The 27,922-nt window shown below is 44.7% G+C and overlaps 2 protein-coding genes across 2 annotated transcripts; one reads left to right on the top strand and one right to left on the bottom strand.

The window, feature by feature from the left end:
* The first annotated feature begins 1,277 nt into the window (after positions 1-1,277).
* fam174b (family with sequence similarity 174 member B) lies at positions 1,278-7,346 on the top strand. Its single transcript, XM_023815366.2, has 3 exons — positions 1,278-1,971; positions 2,563-2,694; positions 4,489-7,346. Exons 1-3 carry the CDS (start codon positions 1,697-1,699, stop codon positions 4,490-4,492), a joined length of 411 nt encoding a protein of 136 aa, XP_023671134.1. The 5' UTR covers positions 1,278-1,696; the 3' UTR covers positions 4,493-7,346.
* Positions 7,347-8,969: 1,623 nt separating this feature from the next.
* LOC111845737 (alpha-2,8-sialyltransferase 8B-like) lies at positions 8,970-26,109 on the bottom strand. The gene is made up of 6 exons (XM_023815365.2): positions 25,260-26,109; positions 18,417-18,479; positions 17,772-17,906; positions 17,073-17,330; positions 15,056-15,349; positions 8,970-9,587 (listed from the first exon to the last, which is right to left on the bottom strand). Exons 1-6 carry the CDS (start codon positions 25,355-25,357, stop codon positions 9,293-9,295), a joined length of 1,143 nt encoding a protein of 380 aa, XP_023671133.2. The 5' UTR covers positions 25,358-26,109; the 3' UTR covers positions 8,970-9,292.
* Positions 26,110-27,922: the final 1,813 nt, after the last annotated feature.

The following is a 27,922-nucleotide window of genomic DNA, read 5'->3' as shown; positions in this document are numbered from 1 at the left end:
TGATGAAAACAGAAGATTTCTTTTGTAATGCCTATATATCAGTAATTCTCTTCTGGTTATACCTCAGGGCCTACATGTTTCCTTGGTCATTAAGTCATGACTCAGATTGTTTACATTTTGAACCATATAGGCCTACAAGCTGGACATGGGGCTAATTTTAATAATGAATATTAATCACACTACCAAGAAAAATATATAACATGAAAAGTAAAAGACATATTTAGAAATCTGGCTGGCAAAAAGCAGCCACTGTTTGTGGGAACATAAATACTAATTACAAGAGATATGTTTCAATTATTTAATCAATTGATTTGTTTTACCTTTCAGTTAAATATAAAGCCAAAGGTCAATAGGAGAACAAAGATTTAAAAAATAATAATAATAAACAACGTGGAAATGCAAGTGCATTTTTTTGTGTTGGTGTTTTGGTGCATTAAGCTACCTTAAGCTATTGCTGTAAGATATAATGGGTTTATAATTAACAGAGGTGAAAAGGCATCCAATTCCTGTAAGGTCTCAGAAGGCTTAACGTTAATATTATAATTTTGTACAGTTTCGTGCAACTGTTAACATAATACATAGTACTTAAAACCAGCGAGACGTACAAGAAGTGAGCTTTTTCTGCCGTTTTAGAATTGGGTTTTAATAGCGATGAATAGTGCAAGGTGAATTTTATAATTTTGTGTTTGGATTACAGTTTAATAAATTTCACAATAGCTTATACTTTCCCAGCGTAATGTGAGATAATTATGGTTTTCCTAAGTTGCTGTATTTAAATATTAAGCCACATTAAGAGTTTTACACTACTGTCAATAATCGGGGGGGGGGGGGGGGGGGGGGGTTGTACCCTTGTTGATGATGAGACATTTTCTAAGCGGAACCACAGAAGAGTCACGGTGCGATCCTGCCACCCCAATCAAAATGTCTCATAGATAGATAGAAAACCGAAATTTGTTTTTTTCCAGGATCGCCATTTTAATATTTCAACGGCATTCATTTTAGCCTTCCTATACACTACTCTGCCTGCGTGATGGCAAAATCTTGTTTTTTATATTTCGGTACATTTATTATAAGACGGCTTAACCAATACTTTCACCTGTCAAATAAAAAAATGCAAAGGCTTTTCATAAAATTTTGAACGGCGGTTCTACGCCATACATGTAGCTTGAGTTAATGTCGTCTGTCCCAGCATCGGGAAATTAAAAGAATTCCAAAGGGACGGACAGTAATGAAGGTGACAGGACGTCGTCGCTCGAGACACCGGGGGACAGTCCTACGTCATCGGGGAGTTTCACGCGGCGTCTGTCACGAGCCCTTCCGGGTTTAGGTAATCCCCACATTTCCTCTCGTTAACGCGAATTAAACTGGACGGCGAAAGCGCCGCCGACTAGTTGGCCCACGAGAGGCAAAGGCTGCGCACGTTAGAGGGAATTACCCTTGCAGAAGCAGAAAAAGATGTTAATCACCGCCGCTTTGCACGTGTCAAAGATTGCTTAGTTTTCTGCTAACGAGTAAACAGAAAAAGTTTGTGGATATGATGCAGAAAAGAAATCAGCTAAAATTAAATCCCGAGGTTTTTTAAAGAGCAAATCCATACGTTTGGCAAAGTGCGTTTTTTCTTCAAAATAAGAAATCGCATATACGGTATATCTGCTGCATAAAATAGCAAAGAGCGAGGCGTGGGATTCCCAGCGAGATGACTCCTCTGCAGATCGCGCTTTGCCTGCTCGTAGCGGCTGCCTGGAAAGTGTCCTGCGAGCTGCGAACGGCGCCTTCACCTGCCGCGACGCCGGACTCCGCATCGCCGATGGCAGAGGGCGCGCGTTTTAACCGGAGCTCGAACCATTCGGCGCCCTTCGGCTCCCGCATCTACTCCATCGCCAACGACCTGCCGACGCTAAAGAGCGCAGTCATCTTTATATGCGCTTTCACCGTTTTTCTAATAATCTGCCTGGTCATCAAAATGTACAGGTGAGAGCATTTAATGATCGATTTACCATAATAGACTTAGAGTGCTCCATATGGCGCAATGTTTTACCGCAGCATTTTTGCCAGAGATGAGAAAAATTCACTTTTTTATCTTGTGTGTGATCGTGTGCTCTCCTACGCAGCATACACCAAAACAATATTTACCCTTTTTGTAAAATAATTACACCTTGAGGTTTACCTCCGATTTTTTTTTTGCTGTCTGACAGTTAAGTTAATTTAGAAGATCATCTCTATGGCACTGACCTGCGTTCGCTCAAAAATATTTGTGATAACTACAGTTTTTTTTTTTTTGGAAAAAAAAAAAAAAACAGATAATTTACCATCACTACCATCAATGTTATTTTAATTACGTGTGTAATTGAAAATTTGTTATAGACCGTGTATAAGGCTTTGTTTACGCTGGGTAGGCTATTTATATAAATACTTATTTATGTCACAATATTATTACTTTAAATATGTGAGGCCGGTCTTCTGACTTTCTGGCATGCTTTTATTACTGTAGCAGATGCATGAAGATGATTTTTAAAAAAGTTCATGTCGTGCATGTTGTTGTTGTTGTTGTTGTTGTTGTAGGTCCGGGAGGAAGATAAGGAAAACACGAAAGTATGATATAATTACCACTCCTGCCGAACGGGTGGAAATGGCACCTCTAAACGAAGAGAATTATGAGGAAGATGACTCTACCATTTTTGATGTGAAGTACAGGTATGGACAGCCCTTTAAGAAAAACGGAAATATTTTAACGAAAGCTTTCTTTTTCTATAAAACTGTCCCTAAATATATGCCGCATCATATGTAGGCTATATACTCACATATGATGAAAATATTGCAAATTTAATACGTTACGTCTTTTTTTTGTCCAGAAAGAAAAAAGACGGTTGCAAAGGTAACGGTCTTGCTAGATCAGTCAAACAGAGAGAACGGTGAAATGTGCTCAGTCCACATGAAGCACAAGAATTGTGCCTGCTCTGAATACTTTGTTCTGTCTATAAAATGAGTTTTGGCTGACGCCATATGAGAGACACAATACAAGAAAATGAATGGAGGCTTCATTTAACTTAAAAGTCAGAGTAGATTAATGAACCACCAGCTAAATTCTGTGCTTGGGTGGTCTGCCCATAATATTCCATGGTACTTTCAAATATTTAAACATTAATTGTTCTTAACTAGTATTAATCTTGTAGGAATGTTGTGTTTCGTAAGAATGTGAACATATATGTGCCGTGCGATGGACTGACATACCCTGTCCAGGGTGTTCCCAACTCCCCTGGCCCCCCAGCCCTGATAAGGGGTTATAGGATGGATGGAATGCTGTCAATATTACCACTAGCAGTCAACATTGTCAGCATCTAATTAAAAAGTAAATGTAACAGCCTATACAACATTTCGGAATTTACTCATCTCATTTGACTGTTGTCACGTAATTTCTGAATAACTTTTTTGTAGCCCCCCCAGACCAGTGGGGACTGACCCTTCTAAATTCTTCTCCTCCAACTACAGCATTGCCTTGTTCCCACTTATCCTTGCTTCTCAAATTAGTTATTCTCTTGGCAGCAATCCTTTAACATGCCACCATTTTTATATGTACATATTTTGTACATGTTTTTTTTCCCCCCAAGTTGCATCTAATCAATCAACAATAAATCAGTGCACTATATATGTATGTGTATTACAATGTAACCCATGATGCCTTGCATCGCTCCAAATGTGTAAATGTTTAAATGTGTGGATCAATTGGGCATAAGTTTCAGGACTGTGAGCACTAATGACATCAGACAGTTTAAAATGCCAGAAGACGATTACTAGCATGTACTTTTTATAAGAATTTGCCATATGGATTGTTCGCAAGGCGTGTTTTTAAGCGTCTTTCACTGGAAAGTTGTGATGTGGCGTCAGGTTTGTGTGTGTTACACTTCGCCTTCTCCCTTCCGCCCGATCTATTGTTCTCTGACCCTGACCACGCTTCCTGGCAGTGAGACACCGCTTCCTGTTTTCCCAATTTTTTGTGGTGAAATTCCTTCTTGGCTGATCCACGGCAAACGGATAGAAATGGTGCAAATTTCTCAGCTTTTGCAGGATGAGAAACTTAAGAAGCAGCTAAATTAGCCTGGACTCTCCAATAAAATCCCAGCCCTTTATGGCATCTGGAGCTGACGCTGTTTGTTTGCTTCTAGCTTTTGAAGGCCATTGCAGGGTCAATACAGCCATGACTTTGTGAAGAAGGTGCAGCTGGAAAGAGGAATCCCTTGTATAGACTTAAAAACCTAAAAACTACTCTAAGTCAAAGAGCCTGATATGACCTTGGTTCTGTTTCCCAAAAGAATAGTTGCTAACAACGTTAGCAACTTACATAGTTTGAACCATGCAGCTGAACAGTTCCAGCTATTTAACGGGAGCTTCTGGGAAATGTAACCCGGATTTGTCACATGGTACAGGATTGACACCATGGATCGGTACTAGTGCTGTTTTAACAATTTAATATCTTTTTACATTTTTCAGGTGAAGGAATCAATCATGGGACATTCATCGAAAATATCTCAAAGTCTGTACAGGATGCAAAACCATGGACTGTCGTTGTGTCGGTAATTTTTGCTTTTTTTCCCCTTCTCCATCCTTTTGTTTTGCATTTTGTTGTAAAACGCAGACTAACGAGACAACCCAGCCAATTACACAACAAACCAGCGGGTTGACCATGAGGACTATAAGTCGCTTCTTTTAATGGCTGTCTCAACCACTATGTGATTCCACCACCAAATATCCTACCAGCATGTCCTTTCTGGCTGTATGAAGCGAATTACAGTGTGAGCAGGGAAGACCCCTCAATGCTCAATTCTCATCAGGCCTCGCAGAGCATAAATGATTGTCTTTGTGCTTCGTGTCTTGCAATATGAATCTTTCATAAGAAGGATTTTAAAGTCAGTGATGCAGGCAGTCTGAGAACTTACTATTTTTTTAATAAGTTCAAGTTTTGTGATTTGTATATGTGGGGGGAAAAAAAACCAAGTAAATATTGCCAAAGGTGTCACTTGCATGTGGATGGTGAAGGATTCTTTCTCTGCCTGGAAATCTCATCCCCTTCGAATCGTTTGCGTACGTGGCCAAACCCTGCACGCCTGGCAAATTTAATTTGTGCTTAATTTAATCTGTGACCATGGGCCTAGGCTCAAGTTAGACCTTATCTGCTATTTATCCAGACTGTCCTCATTATTGCACGAGGTAAAATGAGCCGCTGTTTGTTCCCTGTGATCTGGACGTTTTCCCGTAGGCCCTCGTGCCGAATGGCTGAGGGGCGATATTTCCCAGAATGCCGTTTTTTCCGGAAATTCGCCATACTTGGAATATGTAAACAACATTGCTGGGATTTCAGATCTCCCAGCAGAATCGGCGCTTTGCAACCAGAAGCTCTGAGAGTCTGCGGTGGGATGATACCAGATGTATATAGTTACACATATTCCGGAGATGATGATTTATATATTAATGCGTATTTTTGTGTTGTGATTCTATGTACCTAATTTACATTTCCTGATATTCAGTGGTATAATATATGATGTGTAAATTCCTGTCGATGGTCTTTGACTGGAAGAATATTATCTATACACTTACAGAGCAGTCATAGTGTTCATCCCCCCTCCCATGCTGCTATGTAAACCAAAGCTGGAAGTGAATTCTCGGGGGGGGGGGAGATTTACCTAAAGAAGGAAATTCCGAAGAAGGGCTTTGGGGAGAGCATTTCAATCATTGTCCCACTATTTTTTGTTGTGGGAAGGGGGGCAGTGAAGATGTTCTATATTTTGTTTCTGACACCCCCCCCCCCCCCCCACACTATGTGCACTACAAAAAAGTAATTTAATTTTTCAAAAAAAAAATGAAATGTTCATTGGTTTATAGAGTATTTATGAATTGACTGTCCTGTAGAAAACTGGAAATTCCTTCAGAAGTGCACTTCCGCATCATTTACCCTTCTGCAGAACTGCCGAATAAACAGCATCCAAATGTATCTCGCCTGAGGATTTGTTAATGAATCTTTACATGTCTGTCAGGACAAATTTCAGACCTCTGAAGTACTTTTGGCTCAGACTGGACCAATCATACAAGTGACTGGATGATGTCTTAATACCTCCAACTGCAGCCATCCATCCATCCATCCATCTTCGACCGCTTTTCCGGGTCGGGTCGCGGGGGCAGCAGTCTAAGCAGGGAAGCCCAGACTTCTCTCTCCCCGGCCACTTCGTCCAGCTCCTCCGGGGGAATCCTGAGGCGTTTCCCGGCCACTTCGTCCACATAGTCTCTTCAGCGTGTCCTGTGTCTTCCCTGGAGCCTCTTCCCAGTTGGACATGCCCAGAACATCTCACCAGGGAGGCGTCCAGGAGGCATCCTGACCAGACGCCCGAGCCACCCCATCTGGCTCCTCTCCATGCGGAAGAGCAGCGCCCCCCAACTGCATTTAAAGGGTTTTTTTGCGTTGGTGCCTTTTCGGGTCATATACTAGTTATGTTACTTCTGTCCATGTAGAAAAAGCAGCACACTTACCAGCTTGTTATGCTTAAATAACCACTTAAGGGGAACAGAACACTGAGCCTGCCTTTCTGAACGCTTTGTAGTATGTCCATCAGGCTGGTCATGAAAGGTACATTCATATGCTCTTGTTTGTGATAAGACTGGATCTCTGCAGAGTGGTGCTTGGGATTTGGAACTGGTGTTGGAGCAGGAGAAAAAGCTGGTGTTTTATAAGCCCAATCCAGGTGTTTACTGGAGATCCCCCTTCCCCCCACCAGTTTAAATGTCATTTGTACCCCAGTGAGTAAGCGAATGCCTCGCTGCCCTCTTGCACGATACTTCCACAGCCTCCTCCTTCCTGTGCTATGCTCACGTCAGCACCAGCCACGCTCTGTCTACGTCTTTGCTAGTCATTTTCTGGCTTTTGTCACACTCTTCCCATTAAATCTAATCCTGTATTCGACATTGTGGTTCGTGTTACTGTGCTGTACGAGCTGTTAATTTGTATGCAAGTGAATCAGTCTCTACTGATGGGAATGATATCTTCACCCAATAAAGTATATTTTATGGTATTAAAATGCCTGGATATTGGTGCATGCCATTTGTGGTATGTAGTAGAATTAGCTGGGGTTTAATGTAAAGCCATCTTTAGGCTGTTCATATGTGTGTTTTTTGCTGATGTCGCAGTGTATCGGAGAACATGAAGACATCACCCCTGCCCCCCCCCCCAGCCCCTTTTATGTCCTGGTATAAGGTTCTTGCTTTTCCCCAAACAAACAGTAGGAAGTTCTTCATCAAGATCACAGTGTGTCCAGATGCATAAACCGAATAAAGATTCTTATAAATCAGTTTCCATGGTAGCACTTTGTATGATCTTTTTTTTTTCTCAGATGACATCCTCCCCAAGTAGGGAATTCATTGTAATGTTCTTGTATTTTGACTGGGGAAATTTGATGATTATTATTTTAAATCAGTAACACTTTCAAGCATTTATGATTTCCTGCCAATTTCATTACTATTGAGGGAAATGTTCTCGGTTGACATTTTTACGCGTAGCTGAAAGCAGGGAAATCGCTTTTCATCTTTACTCTAAGCAAGACCACAAAAACCCTGCTGTATGTCGTAAAGATGGGGGCCAGGAGGGAGCAAATATCCTTAAAAAATAAACTGGAGACAAAGCTGCCCCCGTCATGAAGTGTTAAATATGTTTATAAAAGAACAGGACAAAAATTACTCCACCCCCCCACCCCCACATTTATAGAGCCTGTGTCTCCAATGAGGGCCAGAAGGATGTTGTGGGATTAATTTGGTTCAGTACCACTGGTTCTATAAAAGAAGGAGCACATGTCTTTGTAGATAAACACATTTATTTTCTGGGTGGTTTACTGACGTATGCAGTGCGGTACCAGTCTATTTTTAACCCGAATCATAGGAGCGACGTAAGAGCAGAGCGTTTTCTATCAAAGCAGGGTTGGAAGGACATGGCAGGGCTGCAGGCGTCACACGTGGCCTTGATTACGTTCCTCTGCTCTTGATGGAGCCATTCTGGTATTAATCCCCAGTGCCACAGGAATGCCACGGCGCTCCGAGGCTGTTCGCCGCCTGATCTCTGAACAGCCTGCTCCCCACCTTATTGTGGCGCCAAATGTCTTCTGCACTCATAGGAAGTTTAAGGGAATGTGGAAGTGGCACAGAACGCGAGCGCTGCTTTCCTCGGCGCAGCAGAGAGCCCGGTGCGCAGCAGACGGCGTGCCCGTGACCTTTCGAGCCGCAGGGGGTTACCCCCGCACTACAAAGACCGCGATCAGCTCGTCAGCGGGACGAGCTTCTGAGCAACAGTTCGCCAGTTTTTCGAAAGCCAGTCTGGAGGAAAGCGTGTGTCTTAAACATGCCCGAGGGGGTTGGGGCTTGTAAAGATATCTCTGCATGGAAATGTGGGTAATTCCTGGAATTGGCTGTTTGCTCTTCCCTTGACAAAGGTTTCATTGTCTCATTCTGTTGGATTGACTGATAAGCACCTTTCTAGACTGCCTCTCCTTCACAAAGAGTATTTAAAAGATGGTTTACATAGCCTAGAGAAACAGCTAGATAGCACAGTTCAACTGTAATGGCATTTTAAAAGCATTGTACAGAACTTGTTAGGAACTTGAAATGATTTCATATTGACATCACTCTACCTGCCAAGTAACTCCTCTCTTCACTGAAGTTAGGGTTGACTTAGTTGCCAAGTTCAACATTCTCCTTGCGTGAGCAGCAGCTGAATTTTAAGGGTTTAAAATTAGGGGACGTAAGTGAGCCTTAAAACGTAGTGACCATACAAACATGCGAATAAAATGCTAGGTTAAAATGCTCTCCCTTTGCGCACGCTTCTGGAAGGGCGGGGAGAGAGAATCTGCTATGTGGTGTAGTATTAACAGAGCTTTTTAAAGTTTTCTTAATATACTTTTAGAAAAGTCTGTTAGTCTGTCAGTAATAGGCCTACATAAGGAGAAGAAGTCAAACAAAATTATATTAACCAGTTTCAGTCTGTACAGAATAATTACATGAAGGACCTGATGTCTGATTACATTGTGATATGTTCACATTATTTTATGGGGGCTCACAGTTACTTCAGATGGACAAACCTCAGCGTTTCCAAGGTAACTTGCCTTGTTTGAGTGGTCTGTGTTGACATCAAACAGGATGCTAGGTAAAGCCCACAGGACTTGGATTGTGTCCTGATGAATCAGCTTAAATCTGCTGAGCATCCTGCAACGAAATACGCAGGCGTTGGAGATGTGGCTGGTGAGCTTCCGCCGACCCACATCTAGAGGCGTCCTGTGGCGTTTCGGCAGGACCCCGTGTGGAGCTGTAGGACTCCCAGGGCGTGCAGTCTGCTCAGGGTCCTAAACTCCAGCGGCATGGTGTGTGGGCTGGTACGGGATGTGTAGCCGTACGTCAGACTGTCGTAGTAGTGATACTTCACTGCGTTTCCCTGGGCATCATGTGAGAAGGGCCAGAAGCCGTAAAGGTGGATCTCCTCGCAGAAACGTGTGGCCATGGTGTACATCAGCAGGCCCGTGGTCGGTCTCTTGATGTGGACCTTGTTGGTCAACCAGTACCTGTGCAAGTACACAGACACACAGCAGAGAGATTCACCTTAACAAGGAGTGCGTTCGTACTGTACCTGTGCAGGTACACAGTCACACAGCAGAGAGATTCACCTTAACGAGGAGTGCGTTCGTACTGTACCTGTGCAGGTACACAGACACGCAGCAGAGAGATTCACCTTAACGAGGAGTGCGTTCGTACTGTACCTGTGCAGGTACACAGTCACACAGCAGAGAGATTATCTTTTCTATCTTTTCTGTAATCCCGGGGGCTATGGGTGTAAGGCAGCACACACGCACACACACACACACACACACTTGTCTAAATTGTGTCATGAAATTAACCTCTCAGACGACTGACATAAGACAGCTGCCATATGTGCACAATGTGCATAATGCTTATGTGCATAAAATCACTTAAAACTTAATCAAATGATATGACGCCATCAAATCATCGTCATCACTGCTTTAATTCGGTTTAGGCTACATCCAGCTATGTTTGAGCAGTATTTAGTTTTTCATACCATCATACTTTTCATACATTATACCACAGTATGTGGTATTTTGACTGCATTTTCCAAAGCACTGCTATTTATTCACATACTAATATCACACACTAATATCGCCCCCAGGTGGCCAGTCTTGGGCTCACATCTGTGCTGCGTGTGTTATTGTTTGAACAGCTTCTCTTTAAAAGCCTGTGAATTCAGGGCTTCTGAAGAGCTTGATCAACATTACATGCATTCTTCTGTTTGCACAAATGGGGAGGGAGCGGCGGGAACCTGGCAACCCCACACGCAAACACTTCGCTGTTGTCTGTCCTGCAGAAGGAGTGAAAGAAATGCAGGCCACAGGCCGCTATAGAGGTGATCTCTCTGCCCGCTTAAAATTCCAACAGCATTACAGTTTTGTGTTTGGGGGTCTTTTTTCACCCCGAAGGAGGTGAAGTCTTGATTCCGATATCCGTGAGAAATCAGATCAAGCTACTCTGTGACACACAACACCACTCTCTACTTCATTCCCATCTGGGGGGGGGGGGTGGACTTTTGTTAGCTGGCTTAAGTGAGATTTTCAATTTGAGACAAATCTGCACACACATGTACATGTATTTAAACAATTTTATTACCTTGTAAATAGTCTGTTGGTTGCAAACTTCCCCTACACTGTACATGTAGCTAATTTTAGGTTTATAATGGAATAAATGAGATTTCTTGTGTGAGCATGAGAGTCTGAAAGCGGGAGTGTCATGCCAGATGCGTAAGACCTGCCAACCCTGGGAGGGGGGACAGGAAGCATGACCCCGACAGTCTGAAGAAACACGGAGCAGGCTACTGCTCCAAAGGCCCACCTGCCCTGGTCATTCAGTGCTGCCTGTAGGACTCACCTACCATCTAAAGCAGCCTTGGCTCCTGACCATCAAAAAGCACTGCTAAATGTATCATCCAGTTAGTCATTCACACATGCTTCACAGATTAAAGTGGGCGTATATTTCAAATGAAATCAATGGAATTGACGTGGAATGAGCCATAATCACCGCGGTAATCACTCTTTCGGTGCCCTACCCGTACAGGGCCCCAGATGCAAAATTTTTCATTTGTTCTGATCCCACCCCCTATTCACGATTGGCTAACATAATATGACGCTATCCTCTCCTGGAGCTGACAAATTATCGTGGTGGAGGGGTTTGCGTGTTCCAATGATCCCAGAAGCTAAGTTGCCCGGGACTTTATGCCCCTGGTAGGGCCACCCAAGGCAAACAGGTCCTGGGTGAGGAACCAGACGAAGTGCGGCTCATTAGACCCCTTATGATGACAAACGACATGGATTTGCGTTTCCCCCCCGCCCGAACGCGGGTCACTGGGGCCCCTCCCTGGAGCCAGGCCTGGGGGTGGGGCTCGATGGCGAGCGCCTGGTAGCCAGGTCTGCACCCATGGGGCCTGGTTGGGCACAGCCTGAAGAAGGCATGTGGTTCTGCCCTCCAATGGGCTCACCACCTGTAGGAGGGGCCAAAGGGGTCGGGTGCAGTGTGAGTTGGGCAGTGGCCTAAGGCGGGGACCTTGGTGGTCTGATCCTCATCTGCAGAAGCTGGCTCCAGGGACATGGAATGTCACCTCTCTGGCAGGGAAGGAGCCTGAGCTGGTGCGCAAGGTTGTGAGGTTCCTACTAGATAAAGTTGGGTTCACCTCAACACATGGCTTGGGCTCTGGAACCAATCTCCTAGAGGGGGGTTGGACCCTCTTCCACTCTGGAGTTGCTTGCGGGTAGAGGCGCTGAGCAGGGGTGGGCACACTTATTGCCTACTGGCTGGGCGCCTGTGCATTGGGGTTTACCACAGTGTACGAGAGGGTAGCCTCCATTCTCCTTCGGGTGGGGGGACGGGTTCTAACTGTTGTTTACGCTTATGCGCAGTAAGTCGGACTCCTTTCGGGTGAGGGTTGGACTCTGCCAGATTTGCCCTTTGTCACCGATTCTGTTCATAACTTTTATGGACAGAATTTCTAGGCGCAGCTAGGGCATTGAGGGTGTCCGGTTTGGTGACCTCAGGATTAGGTCTCTGCTTTTTGCAGATGATATGGTTCTGTTGGCTTCATCGGACCATGACCTTCAGCTCTCACTGGAGCAATTCACAGCCGAGTGTGAAGCGGGTGGGATGAAAATCAGCACCTCCGAATCCGAGAACATGGTCCTCAGCTGAAAAAGGGTGGAGTGCTCTCTCCGGGTCGGGGAGGGAGTCCTTCCCCAAGTGGAGTAGTTTAAGTATCTTGGGGTCTTGTTCACGAGTGGGGTGACGATGGAGCGGGAGATCGACAGGCGGATTGGTGCGGCGTCCGCAGTGATGCGGGCGCTGCATCGGTCTGTCATGGTGAAGAAGGAGCTGAGCCAAAAGGCAAAGCTCTCGATTTACCAGTCGATCTACGTTCCTACCCTCACCTATGGTCACGAGCTGTGGGTAGTGACCGAAAGAACGAGGTTGCGAATTCAAGCGGCCAAAATGGGTTTCCTCCACAGGGTGGCTGGGCTCTCCTTTAGAGATAGGGTGAGGAGCTCGGTCATTCGGGAGGGACTCAGAGTAGAGCCGCTGCTCCTCCGCATTGAGAGGAGCCAGATGAGGTGGCTCGGGCATCTAGTCAGGATGCCTCCTGGACGCCTCCCTGGTGAGGTGTTCCGGGCATGTCCCACTGGGAGGAGGCCCCGGGGAAGACCCAGGACACGCTGGAGGGACTATGTCTCTCAGCTGGCTTGGGAACGCCTCGGGATTCCCTTGGAGGAGCTGGACAAGGAGAGGGAAGTCTGGGTTTCCCTGCTTAGACTAATGCCCCTGCAACCCGACCCCAAAAAGTGGTAGAACATGGATGGATGGATGGATGGATGGAATATAACGCTGCGGCTGGTCAGCAGGACTAAATATGCAGTTACCAGCATGCTTTGCACTGCACCACACATATCTTTTAATAATGTAAATTAATACGTGTATCTGTGTAATTATGTTGTAAATAAAAAATGTCATAACTATGTAATGTTTGTTAGCACGTAGCCATGAGTGTCGTGTAAATTCTCTGTCTGTGCCGCTGTTAATGAAGAGAGCAACTTCCATTTTAAAAGAGCTTTCATCTCCTTTATTAAAACGACTCACATACTCACCACAATATGTTTATTTGTGCTCTATTTGTGGGTCTGCTGCATTAAAATCACCCTGCAGCCTCTAGGGTTGTGGTGTGACAGACCGAGACATAGATGTTTTAAGTATGCAACAGATTGTCCTCGTCGACGTGTTCAATTACGTTTTGTTCGGATGTCATTTGAAATGTGCAGTGAATGTCAGTGTGAGGCTGAGGGTGTGTGTGTGTGGTCCCCGGAATCAGTCTGAGGGTATGTCTCTGGTCCCTGGTGTGAGTCTGAGGATTTATGGGCGTTTTTCCACTGCACCAGGTACCGAACTTTTCGTACTTCGGGAAAGTACCGAAAGTACAGTACTTCAAGGTGTTGGTTTTCCACTGGCATAAAAACTGGTACCGGCGCAAGGCATGGGCATTTTGTACTGAATCTGAAAAATGGCTTGGCAATGTACAATATTAATACCAACATCACATGCTTTGCACATTCAATTGTTACATCGCTAGTCAGCTAAATTAAAGGCTTTTTTCTTACTTTCAATTCTGTATGGACATCATAGTGCAGGGGGTTAAAATTTTGCTGTTACTCTGTCATAGGAAAAAAAACTTGCTATTTTAATTATTATTCCTTTTATAGATTCCTATATGTTTAAAAATCAGTTCAAAGTTTATCTTTTGCATGAGAGGTGCATACATTCTCCAAGACAACTATAATCATTTTCATCCATGCCGTTTATATCACTCGAAATATATTGCTATATTTATAACAAAATCACATTGCTAGGACAGCACGCTATATGCATGCTGTATTAGTATATTCAACAAGATTGCTTTTTAATTGCTTGTCATGCCATCCGAGTCTTTTTGTTCTATATGTTCTTTCAACCAAATTGGATTCTTTTTTACTGCGTTTATATTGTTTTCTGAGTTCGCAACCGTTTTCAAGACAGCAGTTGTATTGTGTTTCAGCGACAGGCTATTTGTATAACCAATTAACAAAGAAAGCGTTTCAAGTCCCACCCCAAAGTACCAATGAAGTACCCCAGCTGGTTTGGTACTTTCGGTACTGGAACTTTTGGTACCGGTACTCGACTGGAAGTCAATGGAAAAGTGAGAGTACCAAAAGTACCATACCAAAAGTACCACACTTGGTGTGGTGGAAAAGCACCGTATGTGAGTCTGAGAGTGTCTCTGGTCCCTGGTGTGAATCTGAGGGTGTCTCTGGTCCCCAATGTGAGTCTGAGGGTGTCTCTGGTCCCCGGTGTGAGTCTGAGGGTGTCTCTGATCCCCGATGTAAGTCCTAGGGTGTCTCTGGTCCCCGATGTGAGTCTGAGGGTGTCTCTGGTCCCCAATGTGAGTCTGAGGGTGTCTCTGGTCCCCGATGTGAGTCTGAGGGTGTCTCTGGTCCCCGGTGTGAATCTGAGGGTGTCTCTGGTCCCCAATGTGAGTCTGAGGGTGACTCTGCTCCCCGTTGTGAGTCTGAGGGTGACTCTGGTCCCCGGTGTGAGTCTGAGGGTGTCTCTGGTCCCCGGTGTGAGTCTGAGGGTGACTCTGGTCCCCGATGTGAGTCTGAGGGTGACTCTGGTCCCCGATGTGAGTCTGAGGGTGACTCTGGTCCCCGATGTGAGTCTGAGGGTGACTCTGGTCCCCGATGTGAGTCTGAGGGTGTCTCTGGTCCCCAGTGTGAGTCTGAGGGTGTCTCTGGTCCCCGGTGTGAGTCTGAGGGTGACTCTGGTCCCCAATGTGAGTCTGAGGGTGTCTCTGGTCCCCAGTGTGAGTCTGAGGGTGTCTCTGGTCCCCGGTGTGAGTCTGAGGGTGACTCTGGTCCCCAGTGTGAGTCTGAGGGTGTGATATTAGCTGTCTCACCCACGCACAGCATCCAGCAGGCGCAGGGAAGGGAAGGCAGGCCTGACTGCAAGGCGCTGCCGCCGGATGACGTCGAGGGCCAACTCCACTCGCCGCTCACCGCCTTTGGCCATGAAGGCAGGGATCCAGAGCACAGCGTCGTCGAGGCCGCGCAGCCGCTGCAGGAAGTGCTCCCGCCAGCGGGCACTGCCTAGGTCCTGGAAGGCCCTCTGAACCACCGAGGGGTTCATGGTCACCAGGCCCGTGCGCAGCCCCACATCCAGCTCAAACTCCTGCACTGGGGCCAGATTGCACCTAAGACACACACACTAGGGTAAATGAAAGGGTCTGCATGCTGTCCAAAATCCAACACCAGCTCTCAGGGGCACTGCGGGTGGGGGGAGGAGAGACTGGGGGTTGACACTGAGCCTGAGATGTTTTTTCATCACAAAAACTTTTTAGAAATACAGTCATTCTGATAAGTGTTGTTTGGTTACATAAAAGTACATGCACTACAAAAAAAACTGTAATATATATATATATATATATATATATATATATATATATATATATATATATATAATACAATAAAATGCTCTTCCTAGCAGGAAGATAAAGTGATGATGTCTAACCGAAGGCACTGATTGTCTCCCTAAGTCAAGCCAATCTGAGTAAAACCATGATAGTGTGACAGGGCTACCATTTCACATGTCAGTTTGCGTACTCTCCTGCTGATTAATTTCTTGTTATTTCTGGCATTCTCACACAGTGAAATTGGTGTGTGGGTATATGTGTGTGTGTGTGTGGGTATATGTGTGTGTGTGGGGGGGTGGAGGGGGGGCATCAGATATGCATTACATTGTGGGGACCAGAAAAATATATATATTTTTTATATTGTTATTTTGACATTGTGGGGACCATTTTTTCAGTCCCCACAAGGGAAAACTCAATTTTATAAAAGTCCGTGACTGCAATCAAAGAACTAAAGATGCCAAAAGTCCTGTATTTACTTACTTATGGTTAAGGTTAGGGCTGGGTAGGGGTTAAGGTCGTCATTGATGGGATTAGGGTTATGCCCATAGAAATGAATGGACAATCCACAGAAAATATGAGTACAGGTCTGTCTATGTGTGTGTGTCTGTGCGTGTGTCTGTGTGTGTGTACATGCGTGCACGTGTGTGTCCAGCAGCTGGATAGCCTATGGACCGCCATGACTGGGCCCGGTAGATAAAAAGAGATAAGCAGATGGATTACACCATGCACATAATTGCAGCTAAGGCTGTTATCTGAAAAAGCTGACGAAAATGGATGACCAGAAGGTATCAGGTTTCATCCAATAAGATGTACAGATTAAGAAATAGAAGTAGCCAATTAATTGTTTTTATATTCATGGTTTTAGAGCAAAACGCATGCAGGTGAATAGCCTGCTGCTTTAGCTCCCACTGCGCCCCCAAGCCCCACATCGGGAGTACAGACGTTCACTACTGCTTGACACAGACCAGGCTCAGGAGGACTCAAGATGCCCCCTTCTGGCGTGAGTGCAAAGGGTAGGTCGCTGACTTGGGGGGGCGACAGTCACTGCGAGCATTTACATCGGGACTTGGAGGCAGCAGGAACACACCTCCCCCGCCATCACAGTGTGACTGCCGCTGTCCGTCAGCGTGGTGGCGAACCGAATCGGCGCTCCAGGCCGAGACGGCAGACGGCGGCGCTCAGACCGGGGGTGTCGTCTAAATATGCTAAACTGGTCCAGGAATAGCAGGTCTGCAGAATGCGGCTCATTAAATTCTCGGCAGATCACTGGAGCTCTTTAAATGTCAAATTTACGCGGCAGGAGTCTAATTGCTGTAAGTATCGCCGCTCAGTCTGGAAGTCCGTGAGTCACAAAAGAGGTGTCAGAAAAGTTGCAGTTATTTTTGCCAGCTGTAAATATGCATATATATATTTTTCATTGCGGGCATAAAAGCGGTAGGTGTGACATCTTCCGGAAGTGTGGCACCTTCCCGGAGAAGCTGGCTCGCTTTATGCAAATCCTTACCTGATGACAAAATCGTGGGAGTCGATCTCCTTCCCGCAGCTGCTGTTCAGCAGAATCCCCGAGTTCCCCACTATGGCACAGCGCTGGTAGTGCCGGTTCTTCATGGGTGACGTTGTGGGCAGGAGCGCGTGCAAGTTCTCTGAGACGTTCGTGGTGCTCTGGCGGTCGAAGACATAGTGGATGACGTCTCCCGGCTTCAAGGTCCCCTTAAGTATGGAGATGTCTCTCTCTGCATCCAGAAACCTCAGGATGTCCTTCCTGAATGTGAAACGCTGTTATTTGTGTCTTAGTGCATATCACATCACCATCCTGGTGCCCTCATTACTTTAACTAAAGCAGGTACAAACCAAAGAACAGCTACCGGCAAACATACCAGAGAAACTACCAGCTGTACAATTTATAAGAACCCAGTGAGGTGGAGCGGCACCCAACAGAGCCATTAATATTTACACTTAATTGATGTTTACATGTTTATCCCTTGGTGTCTATTAATCTGCACCTTTGCATATAATCATCACCGTTGCATATAACATTTTAATATCTAGCTGGGGGTCCTTTATTAGCTATAATTCAATTTACACAGATAGCACATTTCCTGCCACATAAAAGCATGCGAGTCTGCTGTCACGGTATTAGCTGGCAGGTTGCTTGCTGCTTCCGGCAGGTGACAGTGACGGAGCTCTGAGAGGAGTCGTCTACCTGATCTGGTTTGAAAGGGTCCCGCTGAAACGCCAGCCCCTGGACGAGGGCTCGTTAGCGGACCCGGGCGGAGCGGGACTGCTGCTCGGCGCCGATCCAGCTTTCCGTGTGGCATCTGGCTCCGTGGACACAGTCCTGCATCCGGGGGGAGAAGGATCGACATGCAACCAATTAGCTAAGCGGCCGTAATGGCGCCCCCTTTGGACTCCTGTTTCATTAAGTCTTTCTTTTATTGACATTAAGTGTCATTTTCTTGCTATTGAGGTATATAGAAGATAGCAGATACCAATCTGATACAACGATAAAGAACTGTTTAAAGTAAACCTGTCTAGGACAAGTGCTGGCTCCAACATTAGTATATTCAGAGAATATAATTAGCGACGAAAGTTTGCCAAATAATTAGATTGAATGCGCATCATTTGATAGCCTACAGACATTTCCATATCACTGAGGTTTTCTGCGTTTCTATGGAAACTGGATTTCTCCCCCTACCTTAGGTCAAATTACAAAGACATTAATCTGTTTTAAAAGCGAATGGGCAGCAAACGGTGCGGATTGTTCCCCCGTTCGAGTTAGTAGCAAGGGCTGGCATCAGTCCTGGGGAGGGAAGCTCAGAGAGAGTAGCAGGATGGATGATAGACTCACCTGCTGGGGCCCTGAACCCTGTATCTGAGGCTGGGCACCCCTCGCTTGCTCCCTGCACTGTTCCTAAATCAATTAAAGGAAAAATAAAATAAGAAAAACAATAATATTACTATGGCCCTACACTTAGCACATGCTGCATGTGATATCGGGGTAAATACAGTATAATACATCTCATAGCACTTTATACCCTGATTATGTAAACGAGCTTCATAATTATATCTCACATAGAAGGGGTTTGTGTCCCAGTAGCCAGCATGCCACTGCGGGTGGGAAGCTGCAAAATAAATCTTTTAACATTTTTCTTAAATCAACACCGTTTTCTGTTTACAACACTGACCGCATCTCATAGCAAGATAAGCTATTCGCCAAAAGCTCAGATATATCTTATCGCCGTTATGGGTTATGCTCCATTTGTATGCAAATACGGTAAATACGTATCTAAAAGTTAATTACATTTTACAAGCGTTATGAAACACAAAGGGATAAAAGCAGAGTTCGGTAACTTCTCTATTAATATAATTATTCTCTTAGAAAATATGTTATTGTATCATAGCCTAAAACATGATAGAAATGCATAATTTCATTTGAATTCTTATGCAGGAAGCAGATTATGGTCTTTTTCAGTTTATTTTTTATATAGTTTACGTGCACTATACGGACAAAAGTATTGGGACACCTGGCCACTACACTTACAGGAACTTCTATGACGTCCCATTCTAAATCCATAGGCATGGAGTTGATCCCCCCTTTGCAGCTATAACAGCTGCCACTCTTCTGGGAAGACTTTCCACAAGATTTAGGAGGGTATCTGTGGGATTTTTTGCCCATTCATCCAGAAGAGCGTTTGTGAGGTCAGGCACAGATGTTGGACATGAAGGCCTGACTCACAATCTCCATTCTAGTTCATCTCAAAGGTGTCTGATGGGGTTGAGGTCGGGGCTCTATGTGGGCCAGTTAAGTTCTCCCACACCAAACTCACCCAACCATGTCTTTATGGGCCTTGCTTTGTGCACTGCGGCACAGTCATGCTGGAACAGAAAAAGGCCAGAATGTCTTGATATGCTGAAGCATTAGGAACTCCCTTCACTGGATCTAGGAGGCCTAACCTAACCTCTGAAAAACAGCCCCATGCCATTACCCCCCCTCCACCAAGCCATACCGCTGGCACAGCTCTGGGTATTGACTTGGTGATGTGAGGCCTGCATGCAGAGGCTCGGCCATGGAAGCCCTTCCATGAAGCTCCCACGCAGTTCACGGTTTGACTTCTGAGATTCAGATCGAGTTCTAGGTATTTTTTTTTTTCTAACTGGTTGGTTCAACTTTAGAGAAATTCGAGTTCTAATGAGTTCGAGAGCTGAGGTACCACTGTATTTGTGAACCTGACTGCATGACTAGGTGCTTGATTTTATACATCTGTGGGTCTGAATGAAATACCTGAATTCAATGATTGAAAAGTATGTCCCAATACTTTTGTACATAATGGGTTGGTTACATGTGCTTGAATAGATTGTACTTAGATTTAAATCAGAGTTAATGCTATATCACAGTCTGTGTATGGTTAACAAAGAAATTCTCTTAATTTTTAAATGCATGTCCTCCTATCCTTTCATTGGGAACAATACGTTCCTCGGCTGCACTGAATTAACCCTCAAGGTTTTCATAACAACTTTGCAAGATAGACGAGGCTTGCTTTTTGCTGCGTGAGATGCATCTGAGTGCTCATCTGAAAGCAGTTTTCACATCCACTGTGTAAAATCTATAACCAAGACTTAAGGTACTGCCACTGGAAAACATCTTGATTGATTAATTTGTTTTTACACCTAGAAATATAACTTAGATATCATCAGAAATTGATTTTTAAGATGGCCATCGTCCTGTTTGAACTGAGTGAAAATGTCCAGTAATCGTTAACTGATGGAAGACATGATAAAAGTGAAAATGATAATGCCTTGTTGCCTCGATGGCTGCTGTACCTGGAGATGCAGGTATTTGGTTAATTTGGGGATCTGTCCCTTCCTAAATTTGGGGACATCTCTCTTCCATAATTTGAGTATGTCTCTCTTTCATAATTTGGGGATGTCTCTCTTCCACGATTTGGGGACATCTCTCTTCCACAATATGGGGAAGTCTCTCTTCCACGATTTGGGGATGTCTCTCTTCCACGATTTGGGGATGCCTCTCTTCCATAATTTGGGGACAGTACAGTAGGATCTTTCCTGGGATTTGAACCAGCAACCCCCTAGTGATAGAACTGGCTTCAGTCATGAACTTTAGTAAACTGACCAGCTATACCATGACAAGCATCAATAATATTTTCATTTGTTTCAGGCCCTGCATATGTATAACACTGATGGTCTATCCCTGACTTGAGGAAGATTGATTACAGCAGCTCACAATATACATGAAGATTATTGTGAAAGTATAAAAATAGCTTTATTGTCATTCTTCTCTACTCATGGAATGTTTCAGAGTGAATTAACAGTTTGCTCAAATGAAAACTATGTTAATTAACATTGACTGTTCATACGTAAGCCATACCATTAATTAACAGTGATCAAATGAAAACTGCAGTACTGAATACTGCTTATATTAAACCTTTATGGTTATCAGTTTGCTGCTGTGTGCCTGACATTTAATCTCAACCCACACGAAATATTGTTTGCAATATTCAAATTGCATAATATGTAGATCAGCATACAGCAAGCAATTTATGCAAATATGAAATATTTGCCAAAAAGAAACTGCATGCTGAAAAACACTCCAATCAGGTTGAGAACATTAGGATGTGAAGCTAGGATGGACCCAGCTTTTGGAAATAAACAATGCAATTAACAAAATTACACCACTTACGTAAACTTTTTACTAAATGAGACAAAGTGCGAATATTTTCCTGAAACCATCTCCCTACCCTTTGTAGAAATGTGGCAAATCTCTCCACCCATTGAGGACATGTGTCGACTACTTCCACACGTAATTATTGTCATGACAACAGGAAGGCATTAAGGAAAGATGACAGTTGTGACAGGATGCTGAACAGAGTGCATGATCTCAGGCAAAAGGTCAAACCCCAAACTGTGACTCACTGCTGACAGAAGCTGAGGTGCTGACCACAAGGATTCACTGCTGACAGGAGCTGAGGTGCTGACCACAAGGACTCACTGCTGACAGAAGCTGAGGTGCTGACAACAAGGACTCACTGCTGACGGAAGCTGAGGTGCTGACCACAAGGGCTCACTGCTGACGGAAGCTGAGGTGCTGACCACAAGAACTCACTGCTGACGGAAGCTGAGGTGATGACCACAAGGACTCACTGATGACGGAAGCTGAGGTGCTGACCACAAGGACTCACTGCTGACGGAAGCTGAGGTGATGACCACAAGGACTCACTGCTGACGGAAGCTGAGGTGCTGACCACAAGGACTCACTGCTGACGGAAGCTGAGGTGATGACCACAAGGACTCACTGCTGATGGAAGCTGAGGTGCTGACCACAAGGACTCAGTGCTGACGGAAGCTAAGGTGCTGACCACAAGGGCTCACTGCTGACGGAAGCTGAGGTGCTGACCACAAGGACTCAGTGCTGACGGAAGTTGAGGTGCTGATCACAAGGACTCACTGCTGAAAGAAGCTGAGGTGCTGACCACAAGGACTCACTGCTGAAGGAAGCTGAGGTGCTGACCACAAGGGCTCACTCCTGACGGAAGCTGAGGTGCTGACCACAAGGACTCACTGCTGACGGAAGCTGAGGTGCTGACCACAAGGACTCACTGATGACGGAAGCTGAGGTGCTGACCACAAGGACTCACTGCTGACGGAAGCTGAGGTGCTGACCTCAAGGGCTCACTGCTGACGGAAGCTGAGGTGCTGACCACAAGGACTCACTGCTGACGGAAGCTGAGGTGCTGACCACAAGGGACTCAGTGCTGACGGAAGCTGAGGTGCTGACCACAAGGACTCAACAACTGGATCAACCAAAACTCAAGTCTGTAACAATAAGCAAGGTCAAGTGTACGAACCAATCAAATAAATCCAAACCACAGATATCAGAAACAGATTCAGAAGTCCAGAAATCCAGACCATGAGAATCTAGAGCAGGGGTCTCCAACTCTGGTCCTGGAAAGCTACCGTCCAGTAGGTTTTCTATCCTACCTGGCTTCTGATGAGCCACACCTGTTCTCAGGTAAATACCAGGAGCAGGTGTGGCTCATCAGAAGCCAAGTGGGACAGAAAACCTACTGGATAGTAGCTCTCCAGGACCGGAGTTGGAGACCCCTGATCTAGAGGGAAGAGAGATCAAGATGACATTAGCCAAAATGAACTTAAATCCTGGTGGGCGTGGTTATACCCGCAGCAGGAAAAACACAGCGAACGTACAAGTAGAACGGGGCTGTTTTGTAACTCTCATAGTACACAGCCTCTTAACTATGAGAGCACAGCTGTCTTCCAGCACATCTATAACACATTTCTTCTGGCTAACGGCAGTGCCTTGCCTTGGTCTCCTAGGAGACTCACAATGTACACCTAACTTGACATTCAGACAAAAAAGGAAGGAAAAAAACGAAAACCATTTTCATTTATTTTTTTTTTTAAAAAAAGGTCACATGAACCTTTATTTTCTCCTAGGTAGACTAACAAAAACACAATTACCCTCACAGCATTTAATTATTTTTTTCTTTTTAAATATGACTTCAGCTTTAAGCTCTACGCTGCTGTTTTTTGAATTTCGGGTGTTATAGCTCTTCATTGGATCAATATGGCCCTTAACTGAACTATTTTTGCCCAGAAGTAGAAATTCCAAACAAAGAAGCAGATTCTGTCGGGAGAAAGGTGAATTATTCATTTTGTCAGGTTCTCTGCCAGTAACAAATCAAACATTAATCCCCAACCCAGCAAACACCTCTTTGCCATCAAATAAATGAGAGCTGTTGAGCAAACAAGCCTCACTGCCGGCCAGAACAGAATCACAGAGCTCCTGCGTTTTGCCTCTTAGACTCCCAAAGCCTCCTCTTGATCCTAAATAACCTAATAATTGACCATAAAAATCTGCAGCCCCAACAGGAAAAATATGCTTGCATTCACCTGCCTGGGTAACACATTAATTAGAAGCAGCATAGTGTTCACCCCATTTATATCTCCTGGGAAGAACCTCTCGCTGAGGAGCAACAAGAATCATCAGTGACCCCTCCTACCCAGGTCAGCGCTCGCTCCAGAAACTCACATCTACAGGTCTCTGAGACGCGGAACAAGCTGTCCCCCAAACAGCTTTCCCCTAGGGCTGTCTCTATTCACAACAAGAATTACTACTTATTCATTGCCATCTATCAATTAGTCATATTTCTTCCTGCGAGCCTCACCTATCGTCCCTTCCCTGTCTTTATGTGCACTGTGGGTCTCACGTCAACACCATACTCCGTTGTTACTGTGTACACACTCCATGTTATTTGTAGGCAAACACAAACTAAATAAAACAGCTTGAACATGTAAACTGCTTGGTGAATAAAACTGATTCTAATTGGTCACAATCATAGGTCTTTCTAGATCCAATTTTTTATTTTTTTTTATCTCAGTCCCCCTGAAAAATTATTGTCCATATCCATTTAGCAATTTTTGTCCTGTATTTCTGTACACATCCCTCGGGGATGAGCCCCCTTAAAGGTCAAATCCTAGAATCACCCCTCGATCATTTACCACTACGCCACCTGCTGCCCAGTTTTCACAAATCGAATAACCTCTGCTGTGAAAGATCTTGATAGAATTTGTATGTTATTCAAGGTCTTAATATGAATTACCCTCATGATCTGCCTCTACTGAGGGAGACTGTAATGGATCAGAATACTCAAGTGGACTTATGAATAATAAACAGATTTTGTCTCATTTGTCTCTGTTCATGAAATCAGAAATTACAAACTGTCTTGATTAATTTACCAGCTAGATACAACTTTAAATACAGCTTGGAAAGACCACAGTCGCCAGAGGGACAGAGTACTCCACTGGAAGGGGAGAGGAGCCTGGCGACGCTGGACGTCACGCCACCCTTACTGCTACCGGGGACCTGAATTCAAACTGAAATTCATTTTTCATTTTCTCCCTTCAGCCGCGGTGACGGGACCCGCACTGAAGTAAACTGACAGTAATGTGGCTCAAAAAGGTCAGTAACCCACATAGTTTAATTATGAATTAGCCCAATTCTAGAAAGCGGCAGGTGGTGCCCAGGTGCATTTTGTATAATACGCAGTATATAATATGAGAGGGAGGGAGTGAGTGAAGGGGGGGGAAAGGCAGGGTAAACGACTGATCAAGCTGTTTCTGATCAAGCTTTTCACACATCTAGGCAGAGGCAACCTCTACACAATATTCCCCATGGCCACGTCCTATGATATGATAAAAATAAATAAATTAAATAAAACTACTGAAGAGCATGTACGTTGTAAGAGCGCTGAAATATAAAAGGAGGATGCTTCATCTTAGCACAACAGTTATAAGCTGTCTTTCAGAATTTAAATGAACATTTATTTTAAGGCGCAAAAAATTAACCAATAGTCAAGACTTAACTATTTAATAGCAGGATATAACTTCATTTATGAAATACACCTGCTACCTTTATACTCTTCAGTCGTGAGAAAAATGCGGATATAGCTGGAACAACGGGCGATGTTTAGATACCCCGAACAGTAAAATAAACTTATTTGAATAATTGAATAATATCAATGTTACCGTAAGAAGAAGTGATAAGCGTAAAGATTACATACGATCATATGTAGCCTACTGTCTTTAATCAATAAACAAGTAGCGCATAGTTTATTTTTAAAAATATAAAAATGTTAGCAAAAGGGCATTTACATACCCATTCTCTTCTTCCACTTCAGCAATATCAGCAATGATTAAAAATACCACAAGTACCGTCACAATCCCAAACATTAATGATCGTACATCGAAAGGCATGGCTTGATTAGATTTCTCTTTTTCTTTGAAAATCAGCTACATCGCAGTAATTTCTGCATAGTCGCTGTCATGCGCCGTGCCTCTGAAGTTGCGGTTAAGGATGCAATAATCCTCTCGACTTCATAGAAGTTCCTTAATGCATTTTCCGATAACACACGCTATAGTTATGTAGAGAGTGAGTTATAATATTAGCGATCGCCGTGTCGGCTGCCGGTTTGTGTTCAGCGTCGGTTGCCTCCGCGTTTCCCCAAGCAGCGCTTTCCTCTTGCTGTTCCCCTGGGTTTCTCCTCCGTTTCATTCACATCCCAGATCCACTGACAAACTTTCAAGGCGAAGGAGAAGGAAAAAGCCGCACCGGGATTTTCAAAGAGCGACGTGCAGGAGCAGCCACTAAAACCTTAAAGGTGTAGCATCCTCCTGCTGGATACACTGTACGAAAAGCCAGCCAGGTTTATTTTGACAAGCAAGTGGTGAAGCTTGCATAAATGTGCCAGTTTCGTGTAATCGATAAAGACATCTTAATATGAACTGACATCAAACCAGTTGTCACGTTACACGAGTATACGCACACATACACCTGAACCAGCCAATAATGGTGTATGAGTGGAGAGATACATTTCTCTGTTAGATACGGCCATAGTCTTCCAGTAGGTGCAACACCAGCTATTAAATCTGAGGAAGAATAAAGTGATAAGTACTAGTGGGAGAAATTGCTTCGAAACCCAAAACCAGTGCTCCCACCTGCTGGCTGATTGTCGCTAGTCTCTTCATTGGCTCCCCTTGGGTCACACCATACTTTGACTCGCCTGTGCACGTTAAGGCATCGTAATATACCAGACTTGTAACCACGCAATAATATTTGACCCCACCCTGAAATTTGACTGTGTCCGACGTCCATAGCCAGGTAGTAAAATTGATGTTTGAACCCCCCTCCCCCAAAATCTACTACACCCCCGAAATGTATTTCTGGCTAGCAGCCTGGCATATAGCCTACAGTTATTAAATGAAATATAGAGAATTCAATGCAGCTAAATCCCATCTTTAGAACGCGACCCCCAGGTCCACGGTGCTGCCTCATAAACATCCCAAATAAGGGACCGTGAATGAAATGATAAAAGAGCACCGATCGGGGGGGGGGCTTCTTTACCCTGCACTTTATATGGGCCCTGGAAGACATATAACCATAGGAACAACTGAGCATGGATCAAGTTACCATCTAGCCTGTATATTACGGGATCATCCATTACTATCGCAGATTTTACAGTGTACCTTTTAGGATTCTGCCTGTTTCTGTAGCGCACTCACTTATCTGGCAATGCAATTTGCACCTGAATGTGTTGTTGGGAAACCAGACAGACTTGTTGTTTTTGTTGTTATTCTAACGGCACTATTCTCATTATTACTGAGTGTCACAGTGGCCAGTAGTGTTGCTTCTGGTGTTAGGGGTTTGCATACCATCCCACTCTTCGTGTATGCAGGTGGCATTTTCGCCCCATATGTAAGTCAGTGTGCCAGTGAGTCAGTGTGCCAGTGAGTCAGTGTGTCAGTGTGCCCTGCAATAGACTGGCATCCTGCCACGTGTCCTCCCTTGCCTGGTACCTTTAATCTAATTTTTGACTGAGAAATTCAGAGATGTTCCAGAATTTTAATCTGGGCCTTTTTTTTTCATGAATCCAGACGCTGACATAAAATCGCTCCACGATGACACCTAACGGAAGCATCTGGTCTACATGGTCTACAGGTGACCGCGATGGAAGCAGACGTATGTCAGAGAGAGTGTGTAGGACACTGATCAGGTACCTCCCTGGGTCCTCTGTCTAAACAGACAGCAGTCCTTACATCAGCGTCGCTGTTTGGGTTACCTGTCAAAAGAAGAATGTCTAATATTAGACTTGAATATATTAATAATTCATAGTCTGGCACCTTGGGCAGGATCCTCATTTCGTTCCGTTCGTCTGTGGTATTCTAGCTCTAGTGATGTTTCCTCAATGAAACGTGTCATTGGCAGGGTCTCCTTTCACCCACTTTCTGGCTCAGGGTTCGGAGATTGCCCGCAGCAGGAAGACGAAGGGACGGCAGTCTTCCTGAAACAGGAGGGCCATTTCTGACTTCTGCATTACGAAGAACATGACGAGAACTTTGATAGTGATGGAACATGGAGGGTGGATGGATTTGTTTTCCATAAATTGCCAAGGAATGATCTTCATGTTCCTGCATGGGAGAGGGGAACCTGGCTCCATGTCTTCAGGGTGTGACTGAGATCTGGGATGAGTCAGGGATTGGATTAGGATGATTGCTACAGGCCCCTGGCATGCAAACATCCACCCAGGACCTCTGACACCATCCAAAATCCGTATCCCTTCACTTACAATTCCCTCGAGCTCCCACCGGTAAAGATCTCTGAAGAAAATAGTGTTTGCGGAAATTGGGAAAAGTTTCTCCGCGGAAACCCGTATCTGTGTGATGCCTGCAGCGTGTGCTGTCAAATTCCAGTTAAGTGGCTTTTTGGTATGTAAATCAGCACAGCAAAGAGCCCTGATAGCTCTCCTGCCTCAGACAGCATGC

Source organism: Paramormyrops kingsleyae, chromosome 13 (genome assembly GCF_048594095.1).
Source record: "Paramormyrops kingsleyae isolate MSU_618 chromosome 13, PKINGS_0.4, whole genome shotgun sequence".
Classification (NCBI taxonomy): domain Eukaryota; kingdom Metazoa; phylum Chordata; class Actinopteri; order Osteoglossiformes; family Mormyridae; genus Paramormyrops; species Paramormyrops kingsleyae.
This window is presented reverse-complemented; position numbering and strand designations above follow the sequence as displayed.

Coding starts and splice junctions, on each gene's coding strand:
- fam174b (XM_023815366.2), top strand. CDS start 1,697: ATGACTCCTCTGCAGATCGCGCTTTGCCTGCTCGTAGCGGCTGCCTGG. Junction 1,972..2,562: donor CTGGTCATCAAAATGTACAG/GTGAGAGCATTT, acceptor TTGTTGTTGTAG/GTCCGGGAGGAAGATAAGGA.
- LOC111845737 (XM_023815365.2), bottom strand. CDS start 25,357: ATGCCTTTCGATGTACGATCATTAATGTTTGGGATTGTGACGGTACTT. Junction 18,480..25,259: donor GAAGTGGAAGAAGAGAATGG/GTATGTAAATGC, acceptor TAATTGATTTAG/GAACAGTGCAGGGAGCAAGC. Junction 15,350..17,072: donor TCCCACGATTTTGTCATCAG/GTAAGGATTTGC, acceptor TGTGTGTCTTAG/GTGCAATCTGGCCCCAGTGC.